The following is a 12,875-nucleotide window of genomic DNA, read 5'->3' on the forward strand; positions in this document are numbered from 1 at the left end:
GGGGGAGGGTTGAGATCTCACAAACATGTTTAACCCCGCCGCATTTTTGCGCCTGTCCCAAGTCAGGAGCCTCTGGCCTTTGTTAGTCTTGTATTATTTTAATTTTAGTTTCTTGTGTACAATTTGGAAATTAGTATGGCGTTCATTATCACTGGACTAGTATATATTTGTTTAGGGGCCAGCTGAAGGACGCCTCCGGGTGCGGGAATTTCTCGCTGCATTGAAGACCTGTTGGTGACCCTCTGCTGTTGTTTTTTATTTGGGCGGGTTGTTGTCTCTTTGACACATTCCCCATTTCCATTTTCAATTTTATTGTATATTTTAATTAAGTTCATTTATATGTTTTGACGTTCATTTTCATTTAACTAGTGCACATTTTGTTATGGGGCCAACTGAAGCCCAACAGCGGGTGCGGAATTTTCTCGCTGTCTTGAAGACCAATTGGTGGTCTTCGGCTGTTTTCTGTTCTTTGGTCGGGTTGTTGTCTCTTTGGTACATTCCATTTCCATTCTCAATTTTATCAAACGAAAACAAACATGACAGAAGTGAGATAGAATATAAAAGGACATACATACTTACTGTGTCGAGGAATACGTGGCGAGTTTGTTAGGGAAGAAAAACTTGTGAGATGGTCTGCATATACTGCTAAAGATGTTTTATTCTCCATGTGAGATGAATGCAGGGAATGTGGGGTTTACATCAATGGGACTACAAATAAAGAGACTAACAACAAACATAACAGAAGACACCCAGTGGCGGATCCAGGGGGGTCCAGGGGTTGGAACTCCCGATCAATGCATTCATACGGACTTCAACATAAGACAGGTGTCTATAAAATATGGCAATCTCTGGATCTCACTAGAGTCTAGATTAAGAAGGGTGAAAAAGATCTATATAACACAAAATTTCTCATAATGACAAAATTGCATGCAACAGTATGAAAAAAAGACAAAAAAATTGAAGGTTCTTAGTTCATACAGGCACATGCATATGTGGCGGTCGTAAAACTAGAATATGTCTCGTCTGAGACAAATATCGCAGGATTGAAGTTGTGAATACTAATCCAACGACAACGACATTAACTATTTGTATAAAGCTGGGTATTCCATATAGAAAAAGACCTAGATATTTCATATCTTCTGTTACTACTCGTTATTCACTTCGGTAGTTCATGATTTTTTATTATGAAATAGGTTAAACTCTAGTTGATATTAAGCAAGTCTGACCTTTTGCTTCGCATCACGACGCGGAGCTATTAGTTTCAGTCGAAATACACGCCATTTTGAATAAATTACTTATCGTATAGATTCTGATTGGTTGCATTATAATGAGGCTGCTATACAACAACAGCTATTGGCTTAAATGAGTTAAATAATTACAGACTTTTCTCGTCCAGGATAAGACATCAAGTGCATGAAAATTAACTATGTGTATTTCAGTTCCGATCAACTGTCATTAATTCATTTTCCTTTTATTATGCATACATTTCACAGATAATTTCAATATTGAAATATCAATTATTAATACGTGTTTAATTGCTTTGTTACTCTGCAATTTGCACGATTTGCTTTGCTAAACAATGTTCCTATACAATGTTACAAAAATGCATTATCTGCATTTTATAACTTCTGACAATACCTCAAGAGTCGTGTCTAAATTTATAATTGTTTTAATTTTTTTTAAAAGCATGGGTGTATAACGCACTCTTAAAGTACATCTATTTTATATCAATCAATATCTAAAAATACCACATTTCCAATACTAATTTAACAACCACATGCACACTTAAAAATTATAACCTTAAATTAGTGCAGCAGTCCATAGCTTTTTAGAAAGCTAAAACTTGTTAACACTTAAATTCATAATAAATAGTTTATATGACTCATACTAAGCGGGTCCAGATGAACTGCATTTTTCTTTATAGGCCCCGGCGGTCCTTATTTCTGTGTTCTTAAAAATTCTTATCGACATTTAAAAATAACGCTTAATATTCTGCTGATTCTGTAAAAGTCGCATGATTTTGGCCATTTCAGAATTTAAAGGACTGTGGGTAATTTTATTGTTCGTACCCCAAAATGAAAATAACGTCACGTCATTGGTTGAACTTTCATTGTTCTGCACGTTTTGAATCAATCACGACGTGTTGGTGTACACGTTTGAAAATATTACCCAGAATGCATTAGATTCTAAAACGGCGAGATTAACCATGAAAAGATTTCTGTACTCTGTACAGATTTCACTATCATGGTCAATATATTGCTTTGATTTTTATTTGTTCCGCTCAGTTTTTTCTATTCATTATTTTTATCATCATTCTCTATTATGGAAAAAAACCCTCAAAAGCTCTTACAATGCATTGGATATTATATATCTTACGTCACAACACATGTAGTTGGTGCCTGTTATAAAGGTACTCATACCACATCTTCTTATATCTTCTGTAGATGCCTGGGTCATTGACTACCTATTTTTTTTTCAATTAATTTTTCATACTTTTATTCTCTACCTGGCCGACTATAGTTTCTGAAAAGAGCAAGCAAACAAAATGAAAAAATGAATAAGCTGATGCGTTTCAGAAACTTACACAAGTATCATTAATCAGGAGAAACAGGCGCGAGGGAAAACAACCTTGTACGCTTGCACATGAAAAAATTCGACTCAGCGTATTATGAAGTGTTGTGGGGTGTATGTGGTCTGCACACAGCCCAATAACAATATTAAACAGGTCAATTTTGTACCAAGCAGGGTATAGTCATGACTCATAATTATGTTATCGGCATACACATGCTTGTGATACTTGCAGCTGGACGTTAGAGTTATCTACGAATCACTTTTATTTTAGTCATACCGATTTTAATCTTTCGATGACGGTATGTAGTTTACACACATTACTTGCATATACCTATCTTATTGTAAACACAAGATAACATCTTTGTGTCAAGGCGAGAAGTACACATATTCTAAGTAACATCGGTTTACAAAACAGGTGTACCCCGGGTATATGAATAATTGCTATTTTTAACTTCATTCATAACATTAAGTCCGACCAATTTAGGTTACAAAAATATTCAAAAAAAAAAAACTACAGTGATGACCTGGATCAACACTTTTATCTAAATTAAATAATTATTTCTATGCTATTATGAAAAATGAAACTTGAACCACATGACTTTGTTTTATTTATATTTATGACGTTCGGTCATAAGACCGGGTTGTTTATAATAATGCGGTTACCTGATTGAATCATTAGTTTTGAAGAACAGGTAAGCATACTTACATTGATTTATTTCTATTGGACATCAGTAATATTATACCAAACAATGTGGGTTTTTTTTTTAAATAAACATTCGATCTTAAAACATTTTTTTTAAATTAATGTATTGCCGAGGTCAATCTTTAGAATAACCGTTGTAATTTTATATTTTCAAAAGCATAAGTTTACTTTTTCTTTAGATACATTATATTTCAGTATAAAACAAGATTGTCATGAGTACTTTTGTACGCACAAAACAATAAACGACTTCTCGAAGGTATAAACAACTTTCAATTGGAGACCAAATGACGTAAAAGTTAGCAACACTCGGGCACCGTATGGCTTTCAACAATGAGCAAAACACATACCGCATAGCAAGCTAAGAGAAGCACCGACAAGACAAATATTAAAAAACAAGCGACAAACTAACGGCATGATTTATGCACAAAACAATCAACGAAAAACTAATATGAAAAACAACAACACGAACAACCACTGCATTACAAGCTCCTGACTTTCAGTTTGTGCATTAAACGACACTACATGGGACTGATCAAATCGCAAGAACGTTTTTATATAATATATTCGGATAAACGTTCTCAGGCAAAACTTGGTAAAATAGCAAAACTTGCTACGCCTTAATTAGCGAGCGTCAAACGACTGTTATTAAAATTGGACTAGCTTGGGAATTGTTGTATTTTGTTGGAATTTGATATTGAACAATTTCAGTCGGCAAACCTTTACAAGACATTGATAAGAGTAACAAATAACCGTCACTATTTCAAAATTATTCTGTTTAAAGGATTGTTCGCCCTTAAAACTAGTTCAACATTATAACGTTTATTTTGCCTTCACCTAGTCAAGAAAAATGCATCATTTGCAATTCATTGAATCTTGTTGTTCGTCTTTGGGTGTATCCGTCTGTTCCTTTTTTTAGAATCGGGTGCTGTTGATTGATATATCGTTTGTTGTTCTGTCGGCATTTCCGATGTATCTTGTTATCCCTTTGTATGTGCTACACAAAAAACTAAATTATGAACATATACACAAAAACCAGCGTGAAAAAAAGCAAAAAAAAAACCCAACGGGATATTTACGTGTGGTACAAAAATTTCGTTAAATAAAATATGAGAATTAAATTGTAGATTAATCATTGACAAGTTGTAATAAAATGTAGAAACACGTTTTGAAATTGTTGTAGAATGTCTAAGGAATCTGAAGTACATAGACAACGAGCACCACCAGTTGCGGCCACCGCTCCACAAAACGCATCTGCAGGATGTGGCAACCAGATGTTTTACCAGTATACAGCACCAACTGTGGTCCTACAGAGGCAACCATTAGCCACGAAAACGGTTATTGAAGCCTACATATTATCGATACCTCTCGGCTTTCTTGGAGCTCATCATTTTTATCTCCGAAGACCTGGATTTGGAGTATTATATTTCTTCACATTCGGATTGCTAGGAGCTGGTGTCCTTTTCGATTGGTTTCGAATGCCATGGTTGGTTAAGAATGCTAACAAAAGAGCCAAAGATCCTGAAATTGAATTTAAAAAGAGACTGGATGATGCCTATGGTCTTTGGTTTCCATTCGGATTGCTAGGTAAATTTCTTCATATTAGATTACACTCATATTTTGATCAATGTCGCAATCAATTTCAGTCATTACTTTTCTCAAACAGAACAAATTTTTTTTGGCAAAATCATTCATTTTGACATTAACTAAAATATGTATTTCGCCATCGTAAATGATAATCAGGGTACCAGTACAATGTCACTGTTTTCAACATAAAATATTTTTAGTTCAAAATATATCTATACTGTCAACATGTTTGAATATCATCCTAAAAATGCGCTAAATATTTGCTAAAAGTTGTTCAGAAAGAAACAATTAATGCTACATGATCACTTAAACGTTCATGACCTAACTGTTCGAATGTTTTTTTTACAGGATTCCACCATTTCTACCTGCGTAATTATGGTCTAGGATTTGCCTACCTTTTTACATTTGGACTGTTTGGCATAGGTTGGCTGCTAGACATATGTTTTATGCCTTATCACGTGAGAAAAGCTAACCAAGAACCGAAAATTCCCGACGAAAAATCTGCATGTGCTGCGGAAGTACTTGCTTTGTCACCATTCGGAATTTTAGGATTTCACCACTTCTATCTAAACCGTCCATTGTATGGCGCGTCTTACTTCTTTACTTTCGGATTACTGGGTGTTGGTTACATTGTTGATTGGTTCCGAACACCTAATTTAGTGAAAAGACATAACGAAGAAAAATTTAGCGGTAGAGATCCGAATTTGAAGTATAGCGATGACGCCTATGTTTTATGGTTTCCTTTTGGAATTCTCGGATTTCATCATTTCTATTTACAAAGACCACTTTGGGGATTCTTGTACTTTTTTACTTTCGGTCTCTTTGGAATTGGTTGGTTAATTGATGGATTCAGAATATGCTGCATGGTAAAACAACATAATGAAAACTTGAAAGAGAGACAACGACTTCCGGTGTACCAAGGAGTTTATGGTCTCCCTCCACCAAATAGCATATATACCAATGGATCCAGTGGAAATGGTATGTCTAAATTATTATTCATAAATAACTTTAAAAGATGTAAGAAGATGTGATATGAGTGCCAATGAGACAACTCCCCATCTCAGTCTTAATTTACACTTTGTAAAAGTAAACCATTTTAGGTCAAATGTTTTTTTGCTAGTTGTCTATTAGATATGAAAGCCTGATTTAAGGTGGTACCTAACACTACAGGGAGATAACTCTGTAAAGTCAGCTAAACGTTTTAATTACATTGTATTGTAAAAGGAATATTAAGCTTCTCAATGATCAAAATTGGTGTTTGTCAAACTGCTATATAACCAGTGTAATTTTTCTGACAAAACGGTTGGTTAAAAATTTTTGAAATTTTTATATTTTTGCTAAAGGGTCAAAGTAAGTACTTTGACAAAATTTTATGAAAATTAAACGAGCCAAATTAATTTAAGTGCAAGTGTTGGGTACCACCTTAATGGTTAGATGATTTTATTTTTTCGCGACGTCTTGGATATTCAAAATTCTAACATGACGTCCTTTAAACGCTTTGAGTACACACCCGTGGTAAAATATGAATATATTGCATAGGCTGTTCCGATCGTACTCCCACGTCATATGCCTTTTTATGAATAAGCTTCCCGACGTCATAGAACGGTGACGTGACAATATAGTCATTTTACGGGAAAATACACGTTTGTGAAACCGAAAATATCACAACAAGGAAACGTAAACAAACGATTCTAAAATGTGTTATAAGCCATTTTTTTTTATACATCTAAGACATATAAGTAAATTATCATTTAAATTCATCCAAAACTATCTAAATACGTTATTGTGAATAGTTTAAGCATGTCACTAATTCGGTTTGGTCCGTTCTTTTACGCCAATTCAAAAGTGCGTTTATTCATGGGAACGGCAAATATTTGCCTCCAACTAGAGCGCTTCGATCCAACAGAATTGCCGTATTTGTCCTATTAGAATCGAAATGATTCATGGAGGCTTGAATATATCGTGATTTTACCACGAGTTGTGCCTTTATGCCGACATTTTACCCCTCGCTATCGCTCATGGTAAAATATTTGTCATAAAGGGCCAACCCGTGGTAAAATCACGATATACTCAAGCCCCAATGAATTATTTCTTAAACAACGTACGAAAAAGTACGCAGTTTGTATTGAATGACTTTTGGGATTTTCGACTGTCTTGTATTAATTATGATTTTAAATTACTTATCTTCTTGATTTCAAAAAAATTAACGGAGGTTACTAGTAAAACAAATTGGAATTTTTGGCGTGTTAAGCGTTCATTGAATTTGCCTTGCTTGATGTCTAAATAAACTGTAAAATGCGGTCTTTCCAAAAATGTCAATTAAAGAATCGAAATAAACCATTAATCTTTAAGCATGTTCAATCTGCACGCCAAATCATACATATCGGGCCTTTTTTTTTATGACAGTTAACATACACAATATTACACACATTTTATATAACAATTCTTAACAAACGCTTATAATTTCTTTCTTCAAATAGGAGCTCAACCTACCCAACCTAACGGTCCTCCACCATATTCTACCACCAACCATAACGGTTATCCGGGCTATGTGTTTCAACCTGGACAACAGGGTAACAGACCGTATCCACAGCAACAATATGGGATCATGACATATCCATACCAGCAAGGACCAATGCCATATCAACAACCACCGGGAGTTATGACTCATCAGCAAGGACCAATGCCATATCAACAACCACCAGGAGTTATGCCTCATCAGCAACATAGCAGTGGATTTAAAAATCCAGGTAAGATTTACGTCTAGAAAGTAATAGATATCAGGATCGAAATTATTTACAGACGCGCATTTCGTCGACAAAAGACTCATTGGTGACGCTCGAATATTAACATTAAAAAGACATCAAAACACTGAAATAAATGAAAATATTGAATAAGGAACTTAACAATCAATACTTTATATTTCCGATAGCAAATATGCTCCAGAATCAATAGGAATTTAACTTGCTACTAAACAATAACTATTACTGCTATTGTTTTGCTGTACATAGGTCAACTACTTATTTTTAAAACTGCAAAAAACTTATTCGAAATTTGAATCAATTTCTTCCGAATGTAACTAATTATAGTAGGTCAGTTTCATAAAATTTTGGAATTACAACCAGGTTAAATTTATGTCCCTAAAAATGTGCAAAAAACCGAACATACAAACATAGTTACGGCGACCAAAATGAGTGGAATATAAAAATAAACGTAACCGATGATACGTATTCCTTTTAAGGTGCTTTTATGCTTAGGAAACATTCTATCTAGTAAATACCTTTTTAATTTTAGGTTACGAGGCCCCGACTGAAACAGAAAATCCACCACCATATCAAGCTGATGAAGCCGGGGAACTTCAAACAAAATCTGAACTTTCGTAATGCTTTACTGATACCAATAGTTGCTAGAGCGAAACATTATACTGACCAATAGTTTGTCTATAAGACGAGTGTATTATTCATGTAGACCGTCTGTTATTTGTAAATCTGAGAACATAGTGTAGAGGATATAAATGTTGTATACGTGCATAATATTCTTTTATTACGAGATTTAATTTACAGCTTATTAGATATGTAAAGCTTTGTTGGTGGTCTCTATCTTGAAGAAAATCTATTTTTGTCTAAATGGACATCATCATAAAATTGAAAATGGAAATGGGGAATGTGTCAAAGAGACAACAACCCGACCATAGAACAGACAACAGCCGAAGGCCACCAATGGGTCTTCAATGCAGCGAGAAACTCCCGCACCCGGAGGAGTCCTTCAGCTCGTCCCTAAACAAATATGTTACTAGTTCAGTGATAATGGAGGTCATACTAAACTCCGACTATCATGACTATGCCAATTTATCGAGGATGACTAGATCATCACTACAAGAGAAAAATTAACAAGTAAATGTGAAAATGTATATAGAAATAGACATAACAGTGGATCCGACCGTTATTTTTTTTTCTGTTTTTCGCATATGTGCTGTAAGTCTTTCCGTTTGTCTTTTTTTGTGCAAATTTGTATTTATCTGATTACCGATATTAGAACAGAATGATCCGTAGTTTTACTAGTAACTTTTGCCCTCTTTCAAAGATAAACCCTGACTCATATAAAGATAGCTATCTAGAATTGACACAGATCGAGGCGTCAATTCACTTAGTATTCTGGTATATTTAGGAATTGTTAAGATATACGATTTCAGCTCCCTTAGTCGAAGTTGTCCTTATGATGGTATTTGCTCTTCGTTTTATGCATGTCTCCGTTTGTCGCACACCTTTCTGGCTTTTAATTATTTGTTATGAGCGTTGCTGGTAAAGGTTTATACTGTAAAGGGCTTCAGACGACCAAATTTATAAAGTTTTATTTCATTTTCTAGCACTGGGTGGACACCGCTTCTGGTGGACTATTAGTCATCGAGGGTATTTGTAGCTAAAAATCAATGTTTCGGAACTGACATGATTTGTATAGAAAAATAAGATAAAGCAGTTTCATTTTGCTAATGATACATACAACTGTGAACAACAGACAAAAATACACAGAAATTAACAACTACTAGTATACGTCACCGAGCGTTGTTGTAGTGATACACCCCTATTCTAGGTTAGGGGAGGGTTGGGATTCCGCTAACATGTTTAACCCCACTAAATTCTGTATGTATGTGCCTGTCCCAAGTTAGGAGCCTGTAGTTCAGTAGTTGTCGTTTGTTTATGTGTTACATATTTGTTTTTCGTTCATGTTTTGTTCATTAATTTGGCCATAAGTTTTCCCGCTTGAATTGTTTAAAATTTGTCATTTCGGGGCTTTTATAGCTAACTATTCGGTATGGGGTTGCTCGTTGTTGAAGCCGAATGATTAATTTCGGTGTCATTTGGTCTCTTGTGAAGAGTTGTCTCATTGGCAATAATACCACATCTTCTTTCTCATATAATAGGTAAAAAGTACAGCAGTCAACATGGTGCTATAATCTTAATCACTATAAAAAAAGCACACATGCCAACAAAGATGAACAAAAAGGCATATAGACAAAGCACAACAGCTAAAACGAAAGACAAGAAGACAAAAATTAACCATAACGCAACCCCACAATGACGGGACGCACAAGTACCAAGTCAAGTCAAATGTACACTAACGTTGCGCACGATGTTCCTACAACACGACGTTACACCACCACGACATCAAAGAGAGTTTTCTGAAACTTTTGACGTACATTTATTCAATTTTTAAGTTTCATTTGCTATTTTTATGTAGTTGGTTGATTCTAAATCTGTCTCTATTAATTTTGTGGTGTCTATTTACCATGAATTTATTTACCTCAAGTTGTGGAAATAGATTAAATAATGTCTACCCTTAATTCACCTTAAAATGTTGTATTGTCGTAAGTAATAAACTTGAAGGAAGGAAAAATGGGACAGAAGTATACGGTTTTCAATAAATGAATTATAACAAAACTTTAATCGCAGGCTGCTAAAATTGCATGGTGCATATCATCTGTCATTGTAAATTTTTCATATCTTGATTCAACCCTAATACACATATATCCGACACCCTGCAAGTAAATAAAAACATATTTACCCTTGATTAATTTGAATTGAATTGTATTAAAAATTTGCTTGACATATAACTTCTAGATATACAACCATTAAATAAAATGACTGTAACCCGATCTTGAAAATTATTTTCCCAGTCATTTGAAGTTGCTTGCTTTTAAAATGTACTAATCTTCTCCTGAATCGTCCATACAATACGGGGTTGCATTAATTTAATGAAACTGTTTTTGTCGCTGTTTCCGATAAGTTTTTCAGATACCTCCGTTTCATGCACAACATGCACCGTGGTTTTTTTTCCGACAACCAGCATTTTTTTTTTTAATTTCACCACGCGATTCGTTTTAAGTATCAGAAATATACAATGGAACACATTTTGCACATGTAACGTCGATAAAAAAGCGTTTGTTTGGATTTTTCGACGTTTTTCGACGTTTGGACAAAATGGCTACCGTTTTGTAATGTTTCGTAGCATTTTATTCCTGTACGACCCAAACATGCAGTTAATAACTTATTGAAATATCAGGTAAAAAACCCGCATTAATTGCTTGGACAAATGAAATATCAACTTGGACAAAATGGCTACCGCTTGAAAAACGACTGTGTAGAGATGGTTTTATAGAATCTACAATTTTTGAACTCACGAACAATGAGGCAAATGTTTGTTCTTTCGGCAGATGTTATAATTATCTCACATTTTTTAGACATTTTTAGCTATGTCTACTTCAGTCGTTAAGTCAACGAAAAACGTCATTGGACATTTTTCTTATTCCAGCTTAATATGCAGCCACGGAGTCAAACGAAATTCGACAAAAGAACGGTTTTAATTTAACCGAGAACTGACAAACTTCGTTGCTTCTGCCAAGTTTCGGGAAGATCAGAGAATAAAAAATAGGATCACTATACATAAGAGATAAAACAGTTGTTTAAAAATGTAACGTTGGACATCCGTTTATTTCACATAGCTTTGTTGTTTTAATCCTCAAATATACTAGATATTACTAAGCATATGACCAAGAGCTATAAGAACATAAAGGAAAACATATACTGAATTAGTTTTATAGTGGTTAGTGTTTGTTAACATTTCGTTTTGTTTTGCGGAGGAAATTTCGAAGATTCTGTTTTAAATCATAGGGGTTGTAGGAACAGCGTGTGTGACGTTACTGCAAAAAATAAACAAAACAGATAAAGAAATTATTTACAAAGACAATAAAAGAATATATAGCACGTTATTAAGATGATAAAGACTATCGTGTATTATTTGCGAAATTGATATGGAATATTTATCATCAAGGTCTTGGTAAAATGCATGCAAATAAATCAATCTGTTTTGTTTACAAACTAATTGCAAGTACATGAGGTTGTATATTGTTAAGAAATTGAACATTTGGTGTATTTTTTGTATCTTACCCTAGTCATGATCAAAGGTTCAATGATGTTCATTTCTCTTTGTTTAAAAATCATGTAAAATTATAAATTTCAATTTATTTATGTCGCTTTCTTGTTGATCATGAATAAAAAATATTCAACTGCTCTTACGCTGCTACAAAACAAAAATGATATATAGCATTGGTGTATAAAGAAGAAAACAATAGGAATTTTTTCACTGGCTGGAGTGATTGCATGAATAATTTCCTAATAATATTGATGTACGGTATATAGACAAAAATAGTGCATTGACTTGACATATCAAAGATATAAGGATGAAGCTTAGAAACGGGGAAATGCGAGGCTGTGCCGAGCTGTTTCGGGCCGAATCCTGATATCGTCGATATGTCAAGTCAATTCACTATTATTGTCTTTATACTGCAATCTAAAAAAAAAACCTTTTCAATTGTTGTTTAATGTGTTAATTTTATCATTTGATTTAATTATTGGGAAACTTCCCTTTTATAAAAAGACCTCATATCATGCAGGTGGAGAAATAAGCAACACGATGAAATGTACACTACCTGTTAAAAGTCGCGATCGATGGTGAATGAATTTGTTTGAAAATGAACTAAATTATCAACAATAAGCATAAAACATAATGATTTATAGTTTGCAGACCAAAAATATTAACAAGTGAAATATGTTTTTTTTTTATATATATAAATTGCAAACGAAATAAGATTAAGTCGTTGTATACATTGAAAACAAGAGTGGTATGAATAATTCATTATAATTTCGGCAATTTCTATTTAAATATTCATGAGGAAAAGTGATATCATGTCCGTGACTGTATATGACATAGAAATATACGGTCAACGCATTTTGACTGCTCAAATAGAACGAGTGCAGTATAAAATGCTTTTCGTGTAAGAAAGGAGAGGTTTATACGCACGTAAGACTGGTTTGACAACACTATGTTGTGCCAGTACCAAGCTGTAGATTGATTAATGGGTTGCGTTGTGTATCACTGGTATTAGTGATCTCAAATTGGACCTAGGAGTTACAAAGTCTATACTTCAAGATCATCGTGTATTATTTGCGAAATTGATATG

At 34.1% G+C, this 12,875-nt stretch overlaps 1 protein-coding gene across 1 annotated transcript; it reads left to right on the forward strand.

The window, feature by feature from the left end:
- The first annotated feature begins 3,169 nt into the window (after positions 1-3,169).
- Positions 3,170-8,442, forward strand: LOC139495732 (uncharacterized). Its single transcript, XM_071284092.1, has 5 exons — positions 3,170-3,263; positions 4,455-4,858; positions 5,207-5,836; positions 7,339-7,608; positions 8,153-8,442. Exons 2-5 carry the CDS (start codon positions 4,456-4,458, stop codon positions 8,239-8,241), a joined length of 1,392 nt encoding a protein of 463 aa, XP_071140193.1. The 5' UTR covers positions 3,170-3,263; position 4,455; the 3' UTR covers positions 8,242-8,442.
- The last annotated feature ends 4,433 nt before the right edge of the window (positions 8,443-12,875 follow it).

Source organism: Mytilus edulis, chromosome 11 (assembly GCF_963676685.1).
Source record: "Mytilus edulis chromosome 11, xbMytEdul2.2, whole genome shotgun sequence".
Lineage (NCBI taxonomy): Eukaryota > Metazoa > Mollusca > Bivalvia > Mytilida > Mytilidae > Mytilus > Mytilus edulis.

Coding starts and splice junctions, on each gene's coding strand:
- LOC139495732 (XM_071284092.1), top strand. CDS start 4,456: ATGTCTAAGGAATCTGAAGTACATAGACAACGAGCACCACCAGTTGCG. Junction 4,859..5,206: donor GTTTCCATTCGGATTGCTAG/GTAAATTTCTTC, acceptor TTTTTTTTACAG/GATTCCACCATTTCTACCTG. Junction 5,837..7,338: donor CAATGGATCCAGTGGAAATG/GTATGTCTAAAT, acceptor TTCTTCAAATAG/GAGCTCAACCTACCCAACCT.